The sequence below is a fragment of the Micrasema longulum genome, unplaced genomic scaffold (assembly GCF_059751315.1).
Source record: "Micrasema longulum isolate JH-2025_06_02 unplaced genomic scaffold, ASM5975131v1 h1tg000116l, whole genome shotgun sequence".
Lineage (NCBI taxonomy): Eukaryota > Metazoa > Arthropoda > Insecta > Trichoptera > Brachycentridae > Micrasema > Micrasema longulum.
Genome location: NW_028277322.1, coordinates 57,292 through 85,143, shown reverse-complemented (window position 1 = coordinate 85,143; position 27,852 = coordinate 57,292). Strand labels below are relative to the sequence as shown.

General features: G+C 34.7%; 1 protein-coding gene across 5 annotated transcripts; it reads left to right on the top strand.

The window, feature by feature from the left end:
* Positions 1 to 909: 909 nt before the first annotated feature.
* On the top strand, positions 910 to 27,028 carry LOC148284477 (uncharacterized). 5 transcript variants are annotated; one of them, XM_088239527.1, is made up of 4 exons: positions 910 to 1,136; positions 20,244 to 22,550; positions 23,764 to 25,005; positions 25,424 to 27,028. In XM_088239527.1, exons 1-3 carry the CDS (start codon positions 1,083 to 1,085, stop codon positions 23,842 to 23,844), a joined length of 2,442 nt encoding a protein of 813 aa, XP_088095653.1. In that variant the 5' UTR covers positions 910 to 1,082; the 3' UTR covers positions 23,845 to 25,005; positions 25,424 to 27,028. The 5 variants fall into 5 exon arrangements, with proteins under 5 accessions (XP_088095653.1, XP_088095660.1, XP_088095673.1 ...); XM_088239534.1 differs by lacking the exons at positions 23,764 to 25,005; positions 25,424 to 27,028 and adding an exon at positions 22,795 to 22,880 and having other exon boundaries at positions 20,244 to 22,469; XM_088239547.1 differs by lacking the exons at positions 23,764 to 25,005; positions 25,424 to 27,028 and having other exon boundaries at positions 20,244 to 22,021; positions 22,104 to 22,242.
* The last annotated feature ends 824 nt before the right edge of the window (positions 27,029 to 27,852 follow it).

The window sequence follows — 27,852 nt, the reverse complement described above, 5'->3', positions numbered from 1 at the left end:
ATTGCATTATTTTTATTTTATTATTTATTTTATTTTAAGTGTAAGTAAGTTTGTGTTTGTCCATTTTGCCAACATGGTAAGGTCTTGTGGTTTATGTCATTGTTTGTTTATAATTATTAAAAAGGATGTAAAAAAGGGACGAAAGTAGACTGAATGCTGTTGAAATGCGATCCCTCGGGCGAATGTGCGGAAAAACAATGTATGATAGGTGCCCTAATGTCGAAATTAGAGCAGAATGCAAGGCTGAGTTAAGCACTATCGACAAAATTAAGAAAGGTCTTTTGCGATGGTTCGGTCATGTGGAGCGAATGAATGATGAAAGAACGGCTAAAAAGATTTATGATGCGAATGTGTCTGGTTGTAGAAGTCAAGGAAGGCCGAGAAAGACATGGCATGATCAAGTACAACAAATTCTTGAAAGTGTGTCAAATTCTTGAATTCTTGAAAATGTGAAAAGTCGGAATAATCGACGTGCGTGCATGAGAAGATATATGAATGTGAAGGAAGCAAAGGAAGTGTGCCAGGACAGAGTGGTGTGGCGTTCTATCCTCTCTGCCTATCCCTCCGGGGAAATGGCGTGATGGTTAGTTAGTTAAAAAGGATGTCTCCATTTTTTTTTACAAATCTCTGATCATTAGAATATTATGTTCTTTGCTTGTGGTAACACGACGTTACGTCACCGCGCGCTTAGGAATTATTTACCATCTTTTAAGAGTAAGACTTAAAACCTTTGAAGCTTTTTCATTATTCGCAAGCAAACAATCACCCTGTTTTCAATTCAAACCGAAAAACCTCGCTGTGGAAAATTTCAAAGAGTTATCTGCAAAAACACACACTGTAGCTAAAGCAAACCCAACTGATGCGAGCAAATTACCTTCCTTTAAAACAGGCAAAAATGGGTATGCAATCATTGATCGGAGTACCTGTGGCTCGACAAACATTAGAATTATGAGCAAACACAACAATTCGACCGACTGAGCGCTGGATCCACACGAGTTTACGAAACTTGGCGCACCAATAATCCGCTTTTTTTAGTTTTCGGTCGTTCTAATCAGTGAGTGAAGCCGGTTGAAGGAGGAGCCATGAGGGGAAAACGGCTGTGCTGTACGCTCGGAGCGTATCTGATATGTTTCTTTGTAAGTGCTACAAAAATCTATTATGCTCGTCTATACTCCCACACTTTAACTAACTAACTAACTAACCATCAAGCCATTTCCCCGGAGGGGTAGGCAGAGAGGATAGAACGCCACACAACTCTGTCCTGGCACACTTCCTTTGCTTCCTTCACATTCATACATCTTCTCATGCACGCACGTCGATTATTCCGACTTTTCACATGACCACTTTCAAGAATTTGTTGTACTTGATCATGCCATGTCTTTCTCGGCCTTCCTCGACTTCTACAACCAGACACATTCGCATCATATATCTTTTTAGCCGTTCTTTCATCATTCATTCGCTCCACATGACCGAACCATCGCAAAAGACCTTTCTTAATTTTGTCGATAATGCTTAACTCAGCCTTGCATTCTGCTCTAATTTCGACATTAGGGCACCTATCATACATTGTTTTTCCGCACATTCGCCTGAGGGATCGCATTTCAACAGCATTCAGTCTACTTTCGTCCCTTTTTTTCCAACTCTATGCTTCGCTTCCATACATTAGGGTTGGTACCAGAACTCCATTATGAACTGCTAATTTAGCCTCTTGCGATAGACACTTATTTGCTACGACAGACTTTAAGGCACCAATAACTCTGTTACCGGCACTAACCCTCCTTTCAATATCCTTGTCCATATTTCCATCTCTAGTAAACATACTACCCAGATATACAAATTCTTCGACCTGTTTCAAACTATCTCCATTTACTACAATCTTACATTCAGTCATAGTTACATTTCTTTCAAAGACCATGACGTTCGACTTTTGCACATGACGTTCGACTTTTCCACACTTTCAGTTTAGAATTTAGCTGGATTAATATTTTTGCTCAAAATAATATCGCGGAGTAATCATTACAACTGGCTGACTTCAAAATCAAGACTTTTGTCCTAAACACTAAAATACATCATCATATAAATATCTGAATGCGTCACAACTAGTCAATTCGTAGCATTTATGGAGAACGATACAAAAATGTGATTAAATGAATTCTTACATCTCTAAATTTATGGAATATCCAGGGATTTACAGGGCACATGGCCTGTCATTGGCTGGTTTAAGTGGCCGTTAAACACACTTCGTTTCCTAAAAATATTTAACCTATGTGTTCAAACGGTTAAGTATTTACGCCCAGCTAAATACTATTAAAATAATATATTATGCACTTGTACAGTCATCGCGTTCCTATGGAATAATTGGATGGGGGGGAGCTTTCCACGACCATATTAAACCTTTAGAAACTGTTCCAAAATTTATCTGAAAAGTAATGCTTCGCAAAAGTCGCACTTTTCACTCTTTGCTGGTTTAAGTAGCCACTTTACGCACTGTGTAACATTCACCATTCTGCCCATGTTCAAATTTCCACGTTTCTTCGACGCTTCAGCAGTAAAATAGCTAAAATTTCATCACCATTATTCACCTACTAGGCAACGCCTGAAAACAATTTTCCAATTTTTATGCTTCTTATACCAGTTTGTTTAATCAACAGTGTTTTGAGTGTGTCCAAATGTGTGTAGACTGGCTGGATTTCCTCCCTACGGGTTATTTAGATTTAAATTTGTTGCAACGGAGAGGAAAACATTTTGAGAAGGGAATGTAGAAGTCTAGGCGTTTACAGGGCTTATGGCCTGTCACTGGGTGGTTTAAGTTACAACTTTACACACTGTGTAACATTCACCATTTTACCTGTGTTGAAACATCCACATTGCCTCAACTCTTATCTGTCGACTTTTGTAAAGTAAAATAGCTAAAACTTTATCGTCTGGGTGAGATTCATCCGGCTGAACCAATTCAAAATTGTTTTCATCTGTTGCAACAAATTGAGATCTAAATAACTTCAGCCGGATGAATCTCACCCACATGATAAAGGTTTCAGCTTTTTTACTTCACAAACGTCAACAGATGGCAGAGTTGAGGAAATGTGCATGTTTAAATATGGGCAGAATGGTAAATGTTACACAGTGAGTAAAGTAACTACTTAAACTAGCCACCTTCCATATTCCCTTCTCAAAAATGTTTTCCCTCTCTGTTTCAATAAATTAAGATCTAAATAATTCCCTAGGGAAGGAAATCCCACCTGTTTGCAAACATTTGGACATACTCAAAAAATCGTTGAACATCACGGCTTGTCTATTCGTAGCATTTATTGAGAAAGATACAAAAATGTGAACTTAGTGAAAACCTGCGTCGGTAAATTTATTAAATATGTGAGACTAGGCATTTGCAGGGCTAATGCCCTCTCATTGGCTGGTTTAAGTGATCACTTTACAGACTGTGTAACATTTACCTCTCTGCCCATGTTTAAATTTCTGCATTTTCCTCGACGCTTCCATCTGTTGACATTTGTGAAGTTAAAGAGCTAAAACCTTTTTTTATTTATTTAACTTTTTGTACATAATGTTATTTGTACATTGGTACAAATGGCAATTTCTTCCAACCAACAAATAAAATAAAAGTTTTATTTTTATAATTCAAGTAACAGAACATATTCAGTAGAAAAAAATAAATAAAAAGCGTATTTGTTTATAAATTAATCAAAACTATTACTCAATGGGAAAAAGGAAAAAAGAGGAATGAGATTAAGGAAGAGAAAGGAGATGTTTCTTTAGACGTGATTTAAACAGAGATAATGTAGTAACATCTCTGATGGTGGATGGGAGATGATTCCACAGCGGAGCCGCATGGACACTATGAGTTAGAGAAGAAAGAGGAATTGTGGATGGGTATTAAGAGAGTGCCTTGAGAATTAGAACGAAGAGGTAAACCATGAACTGATAAGCGTTGAAATTTTTCTCGCAGGTATATAGGAGCGTTAGGACTATGAAGTACATTGAACAGAAGTAAAAATAAAAGTATCATAATAAGGTACCTACAATATCTAAATTTATTGCAGTAGAGGGGGAAAACATTTTTGAGAAGGGAATGTGGAAGCCTAGGCATTTACAGGGCTTATAACCTGTCACTGGCTGGTTTAAGGGGCCACATTCAAGCATCATTTGGGTGACTGGATTATTTTACCTGCGTACTAGGCAACGCCCACAAAAAACGGTCCCTCATCCCAAAATTCAATTTATGTTGTTGTCAACATCCTGAGTTTGTTTATAGTTTTAATTTCAGTTTTTGTTGACGAAAAAAAAATGTTTTTATCGAAATCCAGATTTTGTCGACATTTTGACAATTCAATTTCTGTTAATATCAACGTCCATATTTGGTTTACATTTATGAATTCAACTTTTGTTAGTATCAACGTCTAGTTTTTTTTGGCAATACCATTTTTGTTGATATCAACATCCTGATTTTGTTGACAATACAATTTTAATTGATATCAACATTAATATTTTGTGGACATTTTGTTAATTCAATTTTTATCAATAATAATGTCCAGATTTAGTTTCTATCTATACATTCAATTTTTGCTGATATCAACATCCAGATATTGTTTACAATACAATTTTTGTTCGTCCAGATTTTGATGACATTTTGCAAATACAATTTTTGTTGATATCTACGTCCAGATTTTGATGACAATACAATTTTTGTTGATATCAACGTCCAGATTTTGATGACATTTTATAAATTCAATTTTTGTTCATTTCAATGTCCAGATTTGGTTTACATTTATAAATTTAAGTTTTGCTGATTCAACATCCAGATTTTGTTTACAATACAATTTTTGTTGATATCAACGTCCAGATTTTGATGACAATACAGTTTTTGTTAATATCAACGTCCAAAATTTGATAAAATTTTGTAAATTCAATTTTTGTTCATATCAACGTCCAGGATTTGATAAAACTTTGTAAATTCAATTTTTGCTGACACCAACATCCAGATTTTGTTTACAATACAATTATTGTTGATATGACGACCAGATTTTGATGACAATACAGATTTGTTGATATCATCATCCAGATTTCGAAGACAATACAATTTTTGTTGACATTAACGTCCAAATTTTGTTTACAATACAATTATTGTTGATATGACGACCAGATTTTGATGACAATACAGATTTGTTGATATCATCATCCAGATTTCGAAGACAATACAATTTTTGTTGACATTAACGTCCAAATTTAGGTGACAGTACAATTTTTATTGATATCAATAAACATAGGTCGAGACGCTTCACTCACACAAGAATGGCTCCGGGTTCGATTCCCGGTGAGAACACAAACATCGAAATGTGAAACTCAGGTGTTCTGTGATGTAATTCACCACTGTAATTGGGCCTCCTAGCCTGTTGTGGTGCAAAAAAAAAAAAAAAAAAAATTTAAATAATTTTTGATGGAAATTTCGTAAATTCAATTTCGGTCTGTTCAAACGTTCAAATTTGGTTTACATTTATAAATTATTTTTTTGTTGATATCAACGACTAGATTTTAGTGACAATAGAATATTTATTGAAATCAACATCCAGATTTTGTTGACAACTTTTTTATTCAAATTTTGTTAATATCAAAGTCCAGATTCGGAAAACATTGATAAATTCATTTTTTGTTGATTTTAACGTCCAGATTTTGTTGATATTTGTAAACTCGATTTAGTTGTCATCGGCATTTTCCTCTCTCTCTCTCGAATCTCTTCACAATTAAGGTTTAAGCTCTTTAACTTAACACTGAGTCAACAGATGAAATAATTGAAGAAACATCGATATTAAAACATTGGCAAAATGGTGAATGTTACACAGTGTGTAAAGTGGCCACTTAAACCAGCCAATGACATATCATCAACCCTGTACATGCCCAGACTTCCACATTCCCTTCTCTAAAATGTTCTTCATCCCTGTTGTAATAGGGGGTGAAATCCAGTATTTCGTCTACAAACATTTGGACAAACTCAAAATATTGTAATAAAAAAATATGTTCAATACATAATGACACAACATACATCAGAGTTTGACTAGGCCTGGCTGTTTCCAGCAAGAAACATCCTAGTTTGAGGTCAGCCAGACTTTAAAAATCATTAAAACTGATCAAATATATCATTAAACTCATTTTTTGGTCAATCATGTTTTGAGTTTGTCCAAACTCCTGCAGACAAGGACTGGATTCAACCCCCAGAGAGCTGTTAACATAAACATATTACGACAGAGATGAACAACTCTTTAGAAAAGTGAATAAAGAAGATTAGGCATTCACGGGTCATATGACATATCATTGGCTGGTTATCAAAGTGGTCACTTAAACCAGCCGATCCGGTCATAAGCCCTGTGGATGCATAGTCTTCTACAGGGTGTCTTCTAAACCCTGTCACATCCGAAACCACGATGATCAGTATGACCAAGAAGACATATTGGCACATAAAAATAAATTTTTAGAACGAAAAAAATTTACAAAAATAAAATATTAAAAAAAACAAACGGTTGCTTACTTCTGCGAGGGTGAATCGAGGAGAGGGAAGGGGGGAGTCTGATACACCGTCAACCACATGGCCACGCCCCCCTTGCTTCTCCCCTGCAGAAATAAGCAATCATTTGTTATTTAAATATTTTACTTATTAAATAAAATAAAATTTCTGCGTTCTAAATATTGTTAAAAATATGCTCATATGTCTTTTTGCCCATACTGATCATCGTGGTTTCAGATATGACAGGGTTTAAAGGACACTCCGTATATTACCTTCTCTAAAGAGTTCTTCATCTTTGTTGAAATATGTTCAATTTTTTTGTTTAAAAGAACGAACGTTTGCACTATTTATAATTTTTCAAAGTAAAAAACAGTTCAACTGTTGTGTAGATTTGATTATTCACTCTTTTCACAAACGCGCAATTACCTCAGTTTTTTCAGTGTCCATGCGGCTTTGCTCCACTCCATCTCCCATCCACAAATCAAAACATAAAAGATGTTTCTACAGTTTTTTTTTATCTGTTCTCTGCCTTAACCTCTGTTTTTGTAATATAATTAAAAATATTAACACATTTCCAATTCTATTTTTTTTTCTCGCATTCGTTGAAACTAATATTTTATTAAAAAAAAAATTGCGTTTCATTGGATGGTTGTTGGTTAGTAAATATAATTAAATACAGGAGCCTTATGCTAGAAAGAAGTGACATTTTGTCACCCACTCGACAATAGTCGATTGGGCAACTCGATTGCTTCGTCATAATGCTATTCTTGAAAGCCTTCCAACAATTTAATTACAAAGACAAATGAGAAAGTGGCAACATTAACAAATCGGGATTTATCTATGGCCTATGGCTCTCCCGCCACACGTAAACCTTTATTGTTTGTTGTCAGACTTCTCCCGTTGAATATTTAGTGTATGGAATATACTGAAAAAATAAAAGAAAATGTTTTACTGAGACACTGCAACATTTATAATTATTATTTGCCTTTGACATTACACACAACTACCTGTTATCAGAAATATTTCATGGATTTTTTTATTTATTTATAAATCATATAACACAAAGTATTTTACAAGTATAATACGTTGAATTACATTCCCAGGAGTTACAACTCAATTCGGGACATAAATAATATAAACGTTAAGAAAAAAACACATATTAAGAACAACAAAGAAACAAAGCAAGTTTAGCTCCTTTATAACTAAATATAGCACAACAATATATGCGCCTAAAACGTTTTCTGACACAAGCAGAATAAATATATTTAAAAAATGCTTTTACGAATAAATAAAAGGTAGTGAATCTACTAAGGGAGATAAGGTCATTGACATCACATGCCATGCAGATGATGCTGCCATAGTGATGATGAGAACATATCCATCTCAGTTAGTAAACACCTGGATGCCTAAGAAATGTCGTATAGTACAATGAACACATGATTATTGGCAACATAATTCGGATCTACAAAAGGCGTGTCAGACCAAATCATGGTGTATACAACAGAGGCGAGGATAAATAGAAAAACATATTGTATAATATATGTCTCAAATACGTATTATTATTGTTGATTTATTTTTTTTAAAAAGGAATATTTGCGTTCTTATGATTTACCCAAATATTTAATTTTGTGGGCCATTTTTAACTAGTTGTAAATAACTCACTATTAGAAAATGAAATCAAGTTGGGGTAAGGTGGGATTCGAACCACGGAACTTTGGTCCGTGAGTCCGAGACACTAGCCACAGGACCACAACTCGATTTGACATTGACAAGCGATAAAATAATTTCGAAATCATGTTTCTAGTGAAACTTCATTTGATAATGGATTAAAAATAAGTACAGTTGTATTTGTTGCACATTTGTTGATACGTCATCGTCATAACATTGATCAGTGTTGTAAATTTTACCTACCGTCATTTAAACACAAATGCCGAGCTTTTTACAAGAAGGAAGTTTGACAGCTGAAATTACGATGTCACATTCGATTGTCAATGTCGCGTGCTTTGGGACACTCGAGATAAAGTCGATTGGTTTTCGATCGACCGCATTCCTATGGGCGGTCCAAGAATGCTGTCACTCGTCGAATTTCGGAATGCGTCCAGCATAAGGCCCCAGGTCTTAATTTGTTCAAACAGAGAGTAAAAACATTTTTACAAAGACATTTCAAAGTCTAGACATTTACAGGGAAGTCTCATTATCTGTTATTGGCTGGTTTAAGTGGCCACTTCACACACTGTGTAACATTCACCATTCTGCCCGTGTTTAAACATCAACAATTCCTCAACTCTTCCATCTGTTGACTTTAGTTACGTAAATGAGCGCAAACATTTGTCATGTGGGTGAGATTTATCCGGCTGAACCGATTCACCTACTAGGCAACGTCTGAAAACGATTTTCCAATTTTTATACTTCTTCTTAAGAAAGAAACTTAAGAAACTCATTTGGGACCGTACATAAAAAAAAACATTCATACATGATATCATACATACATGGTGTTCTTTAAACCCTGTCACATCCGAAACCACGATGATCAGTATGGGCAAGAAGACATATTAGCATATTTAAAAAAATATTTAGACCAAAGACTTTTTTTAAAATAAAATATTTAAAAAAACAAATGGTTGCTTACTTCTGCACGCGAGAAGTGAGGGAAGCGCGGCGCAGTGTCAGACTCCCCCTCCCCCCCTCCTCGTTTAACCCCTGCAGAAGTAAGGAACCATTTGCTTCTTTTGAAATTTTATTTTTTATAAATTTTATTCGTTCTAAAAAAAATATTTTAATGTGCCAATATGTCTTCTTGCTCATACTGATCATCGTGGTTTCGGATGTGACAGGGTTTAATGAACACCCTGTATTAATATATCCGAAATAGAAAGAAAACATTACTGTATACAGTAATTTATTATATAAATAAAACACGAGTGATACTTTAATCCACAAATTTGGAATATCCAGTGACCGGTTTCATCGCTTTCGCGACATCTTCGAGACGAAGTATCTCTTCGAGTCTCGAAGATGTCGCGAAAGCGATGAAACCGGTCACTGGATATTCCAAATTTGTGGATTAAAGTATCACTCGTGTTTTATTTATATAATAAATTACAATGAACTTCCATCAAGAATTTTCACTTACAAACTTAAATGTTTTGTATACAGTAATGTTTTCTTTATAAAAAAACATAAAACACAATACTTTATACCATATTTATAAATTACATTAATAATTATCACTATCATAATGATTTTAAAAATATGTTTTAATTGCGACACTTCTGGATTTTTTTATTCAATTTATCGTGTTTTGGCTCATCGGGCAGTTTATTACATTCGGAACGGCCAATATTTTCCAAAGACCTACTGCCGAACTTTGTTGAGCGAAACTTAAACACATGAAGATTCCCCGAGTAACGCGTTGCGTAATTGTGAATAGCATGACCAAATGTGTATTTTAAATTTGAGTGAGCAGAAAAGTTTATATTTAAAATAGTATTGGTTATGTCATGCAGGGACATTATCTTGAAAGGAAGTATCTTTGCTTGTCGGTAGATATCCTTGATATGGGAATCCCGTTTAAGTCCAAGAATGTTTCTTAGAGCTCTGTTCTGAAGAACCTGTATTTCCGAGATCTGATTTTCGCTGGTAAAACCAGATATACATGATAGATAAGATAGGTGGGAATGAATCATAGCGTAGTAGACGGCAAACAAAACCGAATGAGGAAGCAATCCTCGAAGTCTATGCAATACGCCAGTTACGGGTGCTATTTTTGATTTTGCATGCTCAAATTGGTAGCTCCATGAAAGTTTTAGATGTAAGATTTTAACATAAATATATATAACATTATTTTTTGGTATGTGTATTTTTGTACATACACAAATCTGGATTTCTCCCGAGGGGAAGTAGGTATATATTTTTTTTTTTATCAATATTCCTACAGAGATGAGGTAGAATTTTTTTCATATTCAGGATTATCGATATTCGAGCGTTTACAGGGCTTATGACCTATCATTGGCTGGGTTGAGTGGCCACTTTACGTACAACATTCCCCATTCCGCTTAATTATAAATTACTTAATTTAACTCGGAAGAGTCTTAAATACATAAAATAAAGTAATATGCTAATTAAAAATACTTAACTTCAATATCAATACATAGATGGTGCTCCAACACGCTAGTGAAAGCTTTCTCATTTAATAAGATATATACAAGAATCAAAATGATACCAGTGTCGATATTCGCTAATAAGCGGAATGGGGAATGTTGTACGTAAAGTGGCCACTCAACCCAGCCAATGACAGGTCATAAGCCCTGTAAACGCTCGAATATCGATAATCCTGAATTTGAAAAAAAATCTACCTCATCTCTGTAGGAATATTGATAAAAAATAAAAAAAAATAAATATAAATATATATATTTATATTTAGATAATTTAAAAGCGCCATTTTTGTGAAAATCACCTCAAGGTACAATAAATAAATATCCCAGCACGTCTTGTAGCTACAGAGCGCATGGACGATTGGGATACTAGTTCCTCGTCTTCAATTATGATATATTACAATGCTGATAAATAGGAGCTAGATTACAGCACGTCTTGCAGCTACAGAGCGCATGCACATTAAGTAATGTATCTCCTATTTGCATTTTTTATTTTTATTTTATGTGACGATGAAGTTTAGAGTTTACGTGATATTTAAAAAAAAAAACTAAGCAAAAAACAAATTTACTAAAATAGAAGTTAGATCACAACAAGTCTTGCAGCCATTGAGCGCATGGACGCTTGGAATTCTAGACCCCATTTTCTAAATTTAGATATTTAATAGTTGATAACATTTACCTATTGAAGCAGCTACTTTTATTGTGGATAATGTATATAACGCCATTTTTGTGAAAATCACTTCAAGGGCGAAATGTGAAATGTGTGTTTCCAAAGGTAGGGCGTACGCCCCACCGGTGGGGCATAACGCCTCAGAGGTGGGGCACCACGCTTCAGAGATGAAGCACGTCGGCATTCCACATATAAAGGGGAATACTCATCGGTCATACAAAAAATGTCTGAGATGTACAAAATTGAAATATACGCAAATGTGTACTTAAAATATAATAAAACCCGTTGCAATTTCAATAATTATCCGAAAACACAGAAAGTGCGCAGAATGTAGGAATTATGGCATGGATTTGCCAAGAAACTAACACAAAATATCCTAATATTACTTTGCATGCCAGGGCCTCAATTATGATGGGAAGATAAAGGCGTCATACCTTCACCTTGACGGTATAGTTGAAGATAAATTCCCTCTAGCGATTATAAAGATATACTACCGACCCCCCACCTTTAAGTTTTGGGTAGGTACATCGATATGAATCAAGGGAAAGCGTGCGTCACGGTACACATATCTTAGCTCTAAAATGACATAGCTTCATGACGTCATAGTTGAAGATAAAAGTCTCCCGACTGACTACAAAGGTATAGTATCGATACCCCCCCACCATCAAGTTTTGATGTAAGTACATCATTTTATACCGACGAGTCTAGAACCCCTCGATACATTTATCTACGAATTAAAAGTGTCAAAAATTTTGTTCCACCGAGCAATTTTTCCTTTAATTATGATTTATTAAAATTTTAATCGTTTTGAGGTTGGAACTTTTTGTCTTAACAGCCTTTTAAAAATATGAGAGAGAAATAAGTAAGTTTTGAAGTCGAATTAAATTCCGAAATAACTGTCACTTTAATATTACGCCTAGATGTGTAAATAATGTCGCTAGGTTCTCTCCTATAAACAAATAAGAGTATCTAGGCGTCAGACACAGATATGCGTCAGAAAGTTACAACCTGTTTTACTATCTTTCCGAGTGCATGTATCGAGACGTTATAGGACTCGGCTTTGTAGTCGATCGGTACAGATCGGTAGATACATACAGACGATCGTTGAGTGTACCGTCTGGGTGATTTCCAAAAGTCATGCAAAATTCACGTTCAAGCGAGCATTTTTTGCTTGAATTGGGTTTTATTGGAGTTTATAATCACTTTGGAGTGAGCACTTTTTATAACAGAAGCCTATTTGAAATAAACATGAGAACTATTTTAAATGTTAATGACGTAAGAAACGCGGAGTAATTTGTTCGCGGTCATTCCATTGGCTTGTTTCGATCATATGATGTGGATATGACAAGTAGGTAGAACATACCGAGGTAAGATACAGATAGTACAGATGTTAAGTATATCGTCTCGATATATACAGATAAAGATAGCGTTCTAAATCGAGGCACACAATATTATTATTACATTTCCCACAAAGATGTGAGAAATGTAATGATAATTAATAAATAAGAATTTGGTGTTTTGTTTTATTTTGTTTTATAGAGTATTTATTCAATAAAATATACATATTATTACAATATTAATACAGTATAAAGAAAACAAAGTATTAAGATATATTTTGTCCCGATAAACTATTCAATAATAGTTTGTCATCGGGTGCTCAGACATTCGTTTTAATTAATAGACAAATAAGAAGAGTACAGACATAATACTGTATACGTATAAAATAATAAACATAAAAATATTTAAATTTATTTCAACAGAGATGGAAAAAGTTTTCGAGAAGGGAATATGGAAGTCTAGGCATTTACAGGGCTTATGACCTGTCATTGGCTGGTTTAAGTGGCCACTTTACACACTGTGTAACATTCACCATTCTGCCCATGTTTGAACATCCACATTTCCTCAACTCTTCCATCTGTTGACTTTTGTGAAGTAAAAGAGCTGAAACCTTTATCACGCAAGCTGTCTGCTGTCTGTCTGCAAGCATTTGGACATAATCAAACATTGTTGAACATAAAAATAGTTTAAAGATTTTTTTATTTTTTTTAAGTAAGAAAATAGAGTAAAATAATACAATTAAAATTAAAGAATAGTAATTTACTTAAATATATTTTAAATAGAAGAAAAAAAAATAATAGACACATATATAAATAGTGTGTGCTCATAAATGTAATCAATACAAGATAAAAAATAAATTAAACAAAGTAAAGTAAATCGAGAATTTCAATTCATATCTACAGAAAAAAAAATTAGTAAGAAAATTAAAAGTTCATATTAAAATTAAGATCTAAAAAATGTAAATGAAATAAGAAAGTAAGAGAGTAATAAAAGAAAAGAAAAGGTTAACCCAAGAAAATAACAAAAATGTATTCAATGAGGGATAAAAAAAAAATATAACTAACTAACTAACTAACCATCACGCCATTTCCCCGGAGGGGTAGGCAGAGAGGATAGAACACCACACCACTCTGTCCTGGCACACTTCCTTTGCTTCCTTCACATTCATACATCTTCTCATGCACGCATGTCGATTATTCCGACTTTTCACATGACCACTTTCAAGAATTTGTTGTACTTGATCATGCCATGTCTTTCTCGGCCTTCCTCGACTTCTACAACCAGACACATTCGCATCATAAATCTTTTTACCCGTTCTTTCATCATTCATTCGCTCCACATGACCGAACCATCGGAAAAGACCTTTCTTAATTTTGTCGATAATGCTTAACTGAGCCTTGCATTCTGCTCTAATTTCGACATTAGGGCACCTATCATACATTGTTTTTCCGCACATTCGCCTGAGGGATCGCATTTCAACAGCATTCAGTCTACTTTCGTCCCTTTTTTTCCAACTCCATGCTTCGCTTCCATACATTAGGGTTGGTACCAGAACTCCATTATGAACTGCTAATTTAGCCTCTTGCGATAGACACTTATTTGCTACGACAGACTTTAAGGCACCGTTAACTCTGTTACCGGCACTAACCCTCCTTTCAATATCCTTGTCCATATTTCAATCTCTAGTAAACATACTACCCAGATATACAAATTCTTCGACCTGTTTCAAACTATATCCATTTACTACAATCTTACATTCAGTCATAGTTACATTTCTTTCAAAGACCAGAAAAAATAAAAAATAAATATATATATATATTTATAAAAAAAAAATAATAATAATAAATAAAAATAAATTAAAAATGTATTACATAAATAATAAATCAATAAAAGAACGTTTTATCTACTAACCACTTACGTAATGGAAACTTAATTATATTTTTACTATGACATGTTTTCATGTCAAGTGGCAACAAATTAAATACTTTTGGAACAATATAATCCAACGTACGTTGTCCATATTTATTTTTAAATTTTGGTACTAGGCCATCAACAAATGTGGAATGTGGTTTTAGCGCCATAAACGATTTACTCGTTGAAAAACGAAATCGATTGGATATAACTAATAGAGGTATAGAGAAGACCCAAGATTGAAATTAACTAAGTTAGATCCAGACATCAAATTTCTTTTTAGCAAGCGAAACTGAATTTAATCATGAATTAGGCGTCAAGATATGTGTGTGTTGGCACTCAATTTCAATTGTCACTCGTGTTTTGTTATTGTTTTCATTTTAATTTTATTCTACTTGATTACATTTTCAATTTGTGTTTTGTAATCATTTCAGTTGTAATATATGTCTTGGAATAGGTTTTATTTAATTCCATTAGGGGTTCATATGTTTACAAACATATTGCAATATGATTTGAAAATTTACCTGATGTCAAATTAAAAAAGATGCCAGTTTGCCAGATCTGAGTTTTGAAAAGACTGCGGCCCATCGTGCGGCCCCAGCATGGCATAAAGAAGGCTGGGAAACACTGCTCTAGAGACTGGTTAATTTGGGGATTTTCATATTTTTTACTTCATAAAATGGCCACACTGATGATCAAATGTCAAACGATGTATAAAAATGTTTAAAAAACGAAAAAACTAATACAGTTTGGTCAATTCAACTTAATTAAGTGTTTTGGGTAATGCTTCAGGTCGCAATAATGGTCTAAAAGACATTTTTATTTAATTTTTTTACAACAGAGAGGGAAAAAAACATGAAGGTGGGGAATCGGTAGTATATCTTTGTAATGGCTGGAGAGAATTTATCTTCGACTATACCGTCAAGTATGACGTCTTTATCTTCCAATCATAATCGGGGCCATGTATATATTATAAAGAAATGTATTTACATTGTTCAATAGACTTAATACGTCCGTAAATAATACAACAGACTTGAACGACTTCAGAATACATGCATAAGGTACATTTTTGGTCTTAGGAAATATGACCACATTTCTGATTATCGTAGGCAACTGAAATGGCTCAAAATTAGACAGCGGAGAGACTATCACTCCCTCTCACTTCTGTTCAAAGTACTTCATAGTCCTAACGCTCCTATACACCGGCGTTAAAAATTCCAACGCTTATCAGTTCATGGTTTACCTCTTCGTTCTAATTCTCAAGGCACTCTCTTAATACCCATCCACAATTCCTCTTTCTTCTCTAACTCATATAGTGTCCATGCGGCTCCACTGTGGAATCATCTCCCATCCACCATCAAAGATGTTACTACATTATCTCTGTTTAAATCACGTCTGAAGAAACATCTCCTTTCTCTTCCTTAATCTCTCCTCTTTTCCTTTTTCCTCTATCCTCTTTTTTCCTTTTTCCCATTGAGTAATAGTTTCGATTTAAGGTAATTTATAAACAAATACGTTTATTTCTACTTTTATATATCTTTAGTTTTTTTTTTTTTTTTTCTTTTAAATATGTTTTGTGACTTGAATTATAAAAATAAATCTGTTATTTTACTGGTTGGTTGGAAGAAATTGCCATTTGGCAATAAGCCCGCCAATGTAGAAATAACATTATGTACAAAAAGTTAAATAAATGGGAAAAAATTTGTAAATACAAAACAAATGCACTATTAAACTATGATTTTCCAATAAAATGAAGTAATATTTATTCGTGGATATTTTCAATCCCGCTGAATAGATGACGCCGAGCACATTCATACATATTTCAGAACGGCTTCTATTGATCTTCGGTGTGTAATTACTTGAATTTCGTCCAGTAAAGCTGTTCCAACAACACAGTAAATGTTATAATATGTATCCAGAGGTGACAGTGATCTATGGGCCGAGTAAATTGCGAGAATCTAACATAAATAATATTCAGTTTGTTGACTCTTCGACGGCGTCACAGAACCCCACATGATACAACAATGAATATTTGCAGACGTTAAGGGGACGAGAGCGCTTACGGCCTGATTCAGATGCATTTATTTTGCCACGGTAAGTTCTGGAAGGATCGATGAACGAAATTTGATTCTGGGACTCATTCGTCTTTAGGATCCTATGCGGCTTCCGTAATTCGACGAGTGACAGCATTCTTGAACCACTCATACGAATGCAGTCGATCGAAGACCAATCGACTTTACCTCGAGTGCCCCAAAGCACTCGACATTGACAATCGAATGCGACATCGTAACTTTAGCTGTCAAACTTCCTTTATGTAAAAAGCTTGGCATTTATGTTTGGATGACGAGTATTTTTGTTGTATTTAACTTAAACTTTACAACACTTAACAACATCTTTACAACACATTTATCAACAAATGTGCAACAAGTATAACTGTACGATTTTTTAAAATTCATTTTCAAATGAAGTTTCACTAGAAACATGATTTTGAAATTATTTTATTGCTCGTCGTATTTGAGATATAAGTACTCGTATATTATACAATATGGAACTGTGGAATCATCTCCCATCCACCTTCAAAGATGTTATTACATTATCTCTGTTTAAATTACGTCTGAAGAAACATCTCCTTTCCTCCTCTCTGTTGAAATACATTTGAATAAAACTTTTATTTTATTGGTCTGTTGGAAGAAATTGCAATTAAGCAATAAGCCAGCCAATGTAAAAATAACATTATGTACAAAAAGTTTTTAAAAAAATGATTTTCAAATCCATTAAATGCATATGAAATATTTTTAATAACATGTAGATGTGTGTTATGTCAAAGGCAAATGATAATTATAAATGTTGCAGTGTCTTAGTAAAACATTTTTTTATATTTTTTCCTAATATTCCACACACAAAATATTCAACGGAAGAAGTCTGTCAAGAAACAATAAAAGTTTACGTGTGGCAGGAGAGCCATAGATAAATACGAATTTGTAAGTGTTGCCACTTTCTCATTCGTCTTTGTAATTAAATTGTCAGAGGGTTTTCAAGAATAGCATTGTGACCAAGCAATAGTCGATTGGGTGACAAAATGTCACATATTTCCAGCATAGGGCTCCTGTGCCTCGTTATGAACGCTATCTTCATCTGTATATATCTAGACGGTATATTTAACTTCTGTACTATCTGTATTTTACCTCGGTATGTTCTACCTACTTGTCATATCGACATCATATGATCGAAACAAGCCAATGGAATGACCGCAAACAATTAGTCCGCGTTCCTTACGTCATTAACATTTAAAATAGTTTTTATTTATATTTTAAATAAGCTTCCGTAATAAAAAGTGCTCACTTCAAAGCGATTATAAACTCCGATAAATCCCAATTAAGCAAAAAATGCTCGCTTGAACATGAATTTTGCATATCTTTTGGAAATCACCTAGACGGTACGCTTAACGATCGTCTGTATGTATTTACAGATCGACTACAAAGCCGGCTCCTTCAACTTTTTGATACATACACTCGGAAAGATAGTAAATAGATGGAAAAATTATAATAACTAAATTATTTTTTTAGTGGTAACTTTCTAACGCATATAATCTGTGTCTGATACTCTTATTTGTTAATAGGAGAGAACCTAGAGACATTATTTTCACATCTAGGCGTTCGTTTTATTAAATTAACAGTTTTGTCGGAATTTAATTCGATTCAAAACTTACTTATTTCTCTCATATTTTTAATCGGCTTTTAAGAAAAAAAGTGCCAACCTCAAAACGATTAAAAATTTTAATAAATCATAATTGAAGGAAAAATTGCTCGGTGAAACTAAATTTTTGACACTTCCAATGCGTAGATAAACGTATCGAGGGGTTCTAGACTCGTCTATACCTTTGCAGTCGGTTGGGAGACTTTTATCTTCAGCTATGACGTCATACTTAAGGTATGTTATTTTAGAGCGTAGATATGTGTACCGTGACGTACGCTTCCCCTTATTTCATATCGATGTACCTACCCAAAACTTGAAGGTGGGGGGTCGGTAGTATATCTTTATAATCGCTAGAGGGAATTTATCTTTATATTTACCGTCAAGGTGAAGGTATAACGTCTTTATCTTCCCATAATAATCGAGGCCCTGAGCTTGGAGAGAGAGCTTTAGCAAAATGAGAACTCTCGCCTTTAACACAGTAGCCAGGCTCTTTAAAGACCTAGGCTTGAAGAGGATAACTATTCACAATAGATCTTGACGGCAAGAGCTTGTATAGCACTGACCCTCACTTTTAAGAATGAAAATAAGAATGGCTTTTGTGTCATTTGTAAACTTCAATTTTATTCCACCATAATATATTGTTTCTAGTCAAACTTGCTTCTTCAGGTTATGATTAGAATGACAGTTGTAAGAAAAAGTGACGACATAACTTTGTAGTAACGTCAAATGAGTTATTTATATTGACACACGAAAAATCATTTGTATCTGGCGTGTTAATTTATTTTTTTAATACAATGCTTGAAACATAAATCAACATTAATATGTAAAATCAGCTTTGAAACTAAAAGAAATATTAAAAAAACCTAATTATTAACGACGTTCTTACAAGGTTACGTCATTTTGCAAAAACGTTAGAGATGGGACAAATTGGTCGAATTTTTTTTTATTCATTTGATGTTGTTCATGAAAAAAGTATAAATGTCCCATTTTTTGGTGAATAATTGTGTTTAACACACTATAATAGACTTGCTTTTGCGTTTTTTATATCAATTTTTGGAAACAGAGTTTCACGATTGCACGAAATAACTGATAAAATCGATTTAATCAGTGATCAGTAATTTTCCATCACTATCAAAATTAGTTTGACAGCTGTCATTCTAATCAAGCTATATTTTAAGGACTATAGCGGACCCGACAGACGGGGTCCTGCCAGAACGTTGGCTTGCCTGCTGTTAGCTTGGAAAAATACTTTTCATTGATAAGTAGGTACCAAGGTACTTGTTTGTGATCAAATTCCAAAACTGTCAATATTCAAATATTGGATTTAAGTAGGTACCTTGGTACTTGTTTATGGTTGAATTCCAAAACACAAAATAAATATTTTTTTAAATCATTATTTTCGCAAACGTCCAACTCTGGTCTTATAACCAACAGAGGGGTGTACTTATGTAGGAAAACGATTTTTAAGAATGTGTTGAATTTAATATTATTTTAGTATAAACAATAATCCAGTAAAAAGAAAATTAAGGAAAGGATCTGATTAAGTTCCACAAAAAACAATATGCTGTTTGTAAACATTTAAAAACAAACTTTTTTTATACACAAAAAAACAACATCTTTTTATTTTTTTGTAAATGCATTCTCCTGGATGCAACCCTTATAGATGGACGAATAAAAAATGTATGCTCCTTACTTTTTTTTACACATTAGATTGAAGATTTTATATCACGAACACGCGCAGTGCAAAGATCTATATTTCGCTAAAAACCACACGTAAATCGGTTAAGCCGTTTAGGAGTTCAGTGACATCACACGTACAGAGAAATTATATATATAAGGATAAGGTTCAAACTACTTTTGGTACATGTACAAAATTCACTGAATGCATAACGAATGTGTTACTGAAGATAGGCTGGGTACCATCTACCGATCGAGTTCAAAAATATTCTGCTTTTATTTCCAGGTTCAAACAACTTTGGCTCACGAGATTCCATTCGAAATCATTTCAGAGATTTCCATGTTAGAAGAGAATGGACACGACTTGGAACACTTGTTAACAGAGCTCTCCAGCTCCGAACTGATGAGCATCGTACCCGGGATGGGAAGTTCAGGTCAGAAAAAAATACAACATGATTTTGTTGAAGACGCTTTCGACTTAAGAACCGGAAGTTCGAGTAAAAGGCGCAAGCATGGAAGAGAGAGTGCCTTGGATGAAATGATTGCTCAAATATCTAATTCGGATATGAACGAAGTACAATATGTTGCTGATGATGATAGATATGAAATTGTGGAAGAGGATGCACTAGAAAGAATGATTTCTGATTTTTCTAATCCAAATATGAATGGTATGAGCGCGAATGATCCCGATGAGAGAGATGAATATTTGCCCGAGAGTGCGCTTGACAAATTGATTTCTGATCTAGCCAAATCAAATACAAACGAAGTCTCAATTGACGAAGGTGAATATGAAGAAAGTGCCCTGGATAAAATGATATCTGATTTGTCTAAATCTGATAAAAAGCTGGTCGTTTCCGACGGTGTAATTGATGAACTGATAGAAGACATCGTTCTTGATTCAATTACTCCGGATTTTCCCGAATCTAAACAGATGGGATTGCAACTAAAATCTGACGTGATTGAGGCAAATGCTTTAGACAAAATGATTTCTGACTTGGTTTTGTCGAATAATAACGAAATTGTACTGAGAACAGATATTGTTGACGAAATATTCGAGGAGAGCGCGCTCGATAGAATGATTTCTGATTTGTCTGAATCAAAGAAAAATGAAGTTTCAAACACAGATGTTATCATTGACGAGCTCGTGGAAGAAATCATAATGGAAAAAATGATGTATGATTATCCGAAATTGGAAAATATAGAATTGAAACTAAAAACCGATGTAACAGAGGAAAGCGCTTTAGACAAAATGATTACCGATTTGTCTAAATCAAACTCTTATGAAATAGTTTTTAATTCAGATTATATTGAAGAAGAAAGCGCACTCGACAAAATGATTTCGGATTTGTCTAAATCTGAGAACAAAGAAGTCACAATCGAAAATGATATTGATGATCGTATCGAAGATATTGTTTTAGAGACAATTATTTCGGATTTGTATGAACCAAAAGAAAGAGAAATTCTCAATGAGCTAATGGATGAAATCGAAGAAATGGAATACAAATTGAAATCAACCGTAGAAGAACAAAATGCCTTGAACCAAATGATTTCAGACTTGACGAGATCGAAGAAAAAGGAAGTTGTAATAAATGAAGCCAAGGAATATACTTCTCTTGACAAGATGATTTCCAGCCTGTCCGAATCCAAGACAAAGGAGGTGGTTGCAGATGATGAGCCTGTGGAGGATATTTTACTGGACAAAATGCTTGAAGATTTGGTTAATTCTGAAGTTACAGATTTTACAAATGAGGAAGTACAAATTATTAATGAACTTATAGAAGATATGGTTATAGAAGAAATTCTTTCTGATTTGTACGAGCCACAGGAAGATGAAACAATAAACGAAGATTATTTTGATGAATTAATTGAGGAAATTGTTCTGGAGAATATTTTGGATGATTTTGAGACAGAAAAAAATACGTTAGATAAAATGATAAATAATTTGTCAAAATCAAACAAAAAGGAAATTATTTTATATGATGATTTATTCGAAGACAGTTCTCTTGACGAAATGATTACTAATTTATCAAAATCAACGGAAAAACAGGTCGATGCAACTGATGAGCCCTATGTTGAAATTTCTTTAGATAAGATGATTACTGATTTAGCGAAACCGAAGAAAAGTCAAGTATTTGCCTATGATGAGCCCTCTGACGATAATTCTCTAGACAAAATGGTTACTGATTTGACAAAATCAAATAAAAAATCAGTCGTTGCAAACGATGAGCCCTCTGACGAAAGTTCTCTAGACAGAATGATTACTAATTTAGCAAAATCAAAGAAAAGTCAAGTTTTTGCTAATGATGAACCTTCTGACGATAATTCTTTAGACAAAATGGTTTCTGATTTAGCAAAATCAAAGAAAAATCAAGTCGCAGTAAACGATAAGCCCTCCGACGAAAGTTCTCTAGACAAAATGGTTACTAATTTAGCAAAATCAAAGAAAAGTCAAGTTTTTGCTAATGATGAGCCCTCTGACGATAATTCTCTAGACAAAATGGTTACTGATTTAGCAAAATCAAAGAAAAGTCAAGTTTTTGCTAATGATGAGCCCTCTGACGATAATTCTCTAGACAAAATGGTTACTGATTTAGCAAAATTAAAGAAAAGTCAAGTTTTTGCTAATGATGAGCCCTCTAACGATAATTCTCTAGACAAAATGGTTACTAATTTAGCAAAATCAAAGAAAAGTCAAGTTTTTGCTAATGATGAGCCCTCTGACGATAATTCTCTAGACAAAATGGTTACTGATTTAGCAAAATCAAAGAAAAGTCAAGTTTTTGCTAATGATGAGCCCTCTGACGATAATTCTTTAGACAAAATGGTTACTGATTTAGCAAAATCAAAGAAAAGTCAAGTTTTTGCTAATGATGAGCCCTCTGACGATAATTCTCTAGACAAAATGGTTACTGATTTGACAAAATCAAAGAAGGATCAAGTCTTTGCTAATGATGAGCCATCTGAAGATAATTCTCTTGACCAAATGGTTTCTGGTTTAGAAAAGTCAAAGAAAAATCAAGTTTCAGCAAACAATGAGCCCTATGACGAAAGGTCTCTAGACAAAATGGTTACTGATTTAGCAAAATCAAAAAAAAAGCAAGTTGCAAATAATGAACCCTCTGATAAAAGTTCTCTAGACAAGATGGTTACTGATTTAGCAAAATCAAAGAACAATCAAGGCTTTGCAAATGATGAGCCATCTGAAGATAATTCTCTTGACCAAATGGTTACTGATTTAGGAAAATCAAAGAAAAATCAAGTCTTTGCTAATGATGAGCCATCTGAAGATAATTCTCTTGACCAAATGGTTACTGATTTAGCAAAATCAAAGACAGGCCAAGTCGTTGCATATAATGTACCCTCGAATGAAAGTTCTCTAGACAAGATGGTTACTGATTTAGCAAAATCAAAGAATAATCAAGGCTATGCAAATGATGAGCCATCTGAAGATAATTCTCTTGACCAAATGGTTACTGATTTAGGAAAATCAAAGAAAAATCAAGTCTTTGCCAATGATGAGCCCTCTGAAGATAATTCTCTTGACCAAATGGTTACTGATTTAGCAAAATCAAAGAAGGATCAAGTCTTTGCTAATGATGAGCCATCTGAAGATAATTCTCTTGACCAAATGGTTACTGATTTAGCAAAATCAAAGAAGGATCAAGTCTTTGCTAATGATGAGCCATCTGAAGATAATTCTCTTGACCAAATGGTTACTGATTTAGCAAAATCAAAGAAGGATCAAGTCTTTGCTAATGATGAGCCATCTGAAGATAATTCTCTTGACCAAATGGTTACTGATTTAGCAAAATCAAAGACGGATCAAGTCTTTGCTAATGATGAGCCATCTGAAGATAATTCTCTTGACCAAATGGTTACTGATTTAGCAAAATCAAAGACAGATCAAGTCGTTGCATATAATGAGCCCCCCGATGAAAGTTCTTTAGATAAGATGGTTACTGATTTAGCGAAATCAAAGGCAAATCAAGGTTTTGCAAATTATGAGCCCTCTGACGATAGTTCTCTAGACAGATTGATTTCAGATGTTAAAAAAATAAATAAAAAGGGTAAAAAAGGTAAGCCTCTTGATGATAACTCTCTCGATGTGATGATCGAGAATACAAAAAAATCGAAAAAATCAAAAGTTGTTACTCTAACGGACGTCCCAAATTATGATGATTCTCAGTACGAAACAATTAAACATATAGACAGAACAAAAGAAAATGACAATATAATTTATTCAGATGAACAAATAGAAATTGGTTCTCTAGACGAAATTATCTTAGATATTGCAAAAACAAAGAAAACTAAAAAGGCAACCAAGAAGGTCGTTCCGAGAGAAGAGAGTTCTTTGGGAGGACTGGTATCGGATATGTTAAAGGAAATTGAGGAAGTCACTGCGGTTGGTGATTCAATAGAAGTCGGTTCCCTAGGTGAAATGATTAGGAATACAATCAAAGAAGAGAAACCAAAAACAAAACAGACAGCCGATGGTAGTTCATTAGATGAAATGATTTCGGATTTGCCGAAATCAAACGAACCAATTGATGACAGCGATACAAATGAAATTATTCTTGTGTCTGAACTACAAGAAATTACTTCAGATAAACCTGATTTGGACTCACCAAACTATTTAAAACTAATTGAAGATGATGGGTTTGAGAGTGATATTTCTGATCAGGTCGAAGAATGGTTGAATGTTCAAGCTGACATAGAAATACTAGATAGCTTCCAAGATTATTATGGTAATGAGGAAATAATGCTTCCACTATCGGCAGAAGGTTCTAATGAAAGCTATGAAGATTATCGCAGCGTCGCAACATTTGAACATCTCCCTCTATGTTTGAATATTGTCGTTGATTTAAATCCAGAAATGGATGACGATGATGAAAATTATGAAAGCGAAGAACATGTCGATGATTTCACAATTACTTTTGAAACTCCAACGGATGTCAAAGAATTTTATAGGAAAGCGTTGATAAGAGAATTTTCTAAACTAATTTCTGCTGAATTCAAATCCGAAGACATCAATTTTGAATCTTCTGAAGGTGATTAAATAACTTATAAGATTTGAGTGGATATTCATGTCTGAAGACGATTTTTAAGCTATCGTGCTATGTGTTGTAAATAACCTGGTCAAAATAACGGACACAAATAATAAATTGATAAAATACAATTAATATGCGTAGTCAAAACGTGTTTAAATATTTTTTATCAGTTTTATACAGATTCAAATGAATTTATTTTTTTTTGCTTTTAGCGAACCGGGTTGTGGTCCCGCGGTAGTATTGTGGGCTCGCGGATCATAGGTCCGAGGTTCAAATCCTACTCCGTCACAACTCGATTTCCATTTTTGCAGCACGAGTTAACTACGAAGATTAAAATATTTTAGTAAATAATAAGACCTCAATGATTCCCTCTTTTGATTGAAATAAATTAATAAAAAAAAATCTAATTCATTTACAGACTCATCAGAAGAATATGACGACTACGATGAAGACGAATTGATGGGACACATCTTCCACTTGAAGTCCGGAAGGCACGAGCATCATATAAGTAACCAAGATCATGGGCACATCGGAAAGATGATTTCAAAGCTGTCTAGTTCCAATTCGAAACAAATCATTTCGTATCCTGATTACGAAGATTTTGAAAACTACGATCATGGCAAAAGCCACTCACATCACGGAAAACATATAAATTCAGATCCGACTGATGGTTTCGATGATATTATTGAAGACAAAATCATTAACGAAGCGATAGAGGATCTGGAAGAAAAACTTGAAACCGCAATCGAAAAAGAACTCCACAAAATAGAACACATCCCAGAAGCAGAAATAAAAAGAAGAATTTCTAAGGTAGTCGAAGCTTTGGAAGAAAAAATGGCAGCCAAATTCGGGCTAAATGATGACGATTTCTCTATCAGTATTGAGATCAAAGATCATCATCATCCTCATCATCATCATCATCATATCGATGATCATTCAACTTACCCACATCATCCCCATCATTTACCGATCCATAACCACGGATTGGGCCACCCGCCGATTCACGCCCCAGCACTCGGACCTCACCATGGGTTGGGCCATCCGATGCATCTCCACGAAGGGCATCACCATTACCATGCTGGTGATATTGTCGAAATACCGCCAGTTGTAGAGAGAGTTCACATTCATGGCTCTCATGATCATTCCCACTCTGAAAGTTATCCAATTCCTCATCATCATCATCATCATGGCGACTTGTCCGAGGAAATCATTCCGGTTCACAAAAAAAGCTACAGCCACAGTGTAAGTGAAGAATACGTCGCACCAGTTCACGAACCACTTCCAAAGAAACCTATCTACGATAATCTAGACAGTGGTGAAGGAGATGAACCACAAGCTGAAGCATATGCAGAAGCTGAAGCGACCCCAGATAATGAGGATGCTGATTCTTACGCTGAATCTTTGGCTTATCCAGAAGTAATCGTGGAAGAAAATGATACGGATGATTATGATGATGAACCAACTGCTACCGCGGAAGCAACTACATATTATGACGACGAATATGAAATCTTGGATGATCCGATAAGTGAATCTTCGGCGTATTCAGAAGCCGAACCACTGACCGACACAGAGACTTATGAAGATGAGAACGAACCCGAGGAAATCGAATCAGAGGCAATTCCAGAAGTAGAAATTATTGACGAGTACGTTGTCATAGAAGAAGAAGATATAGAAGAATACGCAACTGTATATCCAATAACATACCCAGAAAACAAAGATTATGCTAAAGAAGATGAAATTTATGAAGAGGAAGAACCAATTTCAGAGGCGGATTCGGAATCAAATGCATATGTAGAAGAACCAATGACCACAACAACATGCAAACCTGTTTCAAAGATACTCGATTATTCTCTCAGTGAAAGCTATAGTAGTAGCCTTAGCCAAGAGTTTGTGAGATCCCATCGGAAACCATTTGATCACGGCACGACACACCTGATTTATTTGAATGATGATGAACCAATTCTTACCATCCGAGAAAGTTACAGTTTAAGCATAAGTAAGGAAATTCAGCCTGAACGAAAAAGAAGACATAGAAAATATAAGGGCAGTAGTCCAATGTATTCAGGCAGTTATAGCTACAGTTACAGCTCTAGCCAAAGTGAGGAAGTTCCTATCAAATATGTCACTATGGCATCAAGCAGTGAAAGCATCAGTAGCGAAAGCAGTAGCGAAGAAGATTGGCCCGTACGAAGACATGTCCATATGCCGATAGATAGAAATCCAGAATCCTCAGAAAGCTATAGTCATAGTGTGAGTGAAGAAGGACTTTTCCCTTTCAAACCTCGCCTAGTGAACAAACTGCCATACAGTGATAGCAGCAGCAGCGAAAGTACCGAAAGTAACAGCAGCAGCGAAAGTATTGAAAGTATCAGCAGCAATGAAAGTATTGAAAGTAGCAGCAGCAGCGAAAGTACTGAAAGCAGCAGCAGCAGCGAAAGTACTGAAAGCGTCAGGAAAGAAGTCTGGTATCCTAGGCAAACAACCGCCAAACCATGGATTACTCCATGTCCACGAAAGAGACCAACCTTCAACAGCGAAAGCTATAGCGCAAGTTACAGTGCAAGCTATAGCGAAAGCCACAGCGAAAGTTATAGCGACGAGAGCGATAGCGTTGAAATTTGGATTCCTAAACCAACAGAAAAATCTTACACAACTTCCACTGAATATATGCCAAAGATGCCGATGTACATAGACAGTCATAGTGAAAGTTACAGTGGAAGCTATAGTGAAAGCGATAGCGAAAGTTATAGCGATGAGAGCGACAGCGTTGAAATTTGGATTCCTAAATCGATTGAAAAACCTTGCATGACCTCAGCTATATCTCCACCAAAGAGGCCAATCTATAGC

Excerpts from the sequence above, each read along its gene's own strand:
- LOC148284477 (XM_088239522.1), top strand. The coding sequence starts at position 20,496 with ATGATTGCTCAAATATCTAATTCGGATATGAACGAAGTACAATATGTT. Across the intron at positions 23,763-23,844 it reads ACCAAATGGTTACTGATTTA|CAAAATCAAAGACAGATCAA; the intron begins GCAAAATCAAAG and ends TTACTGATTTAG.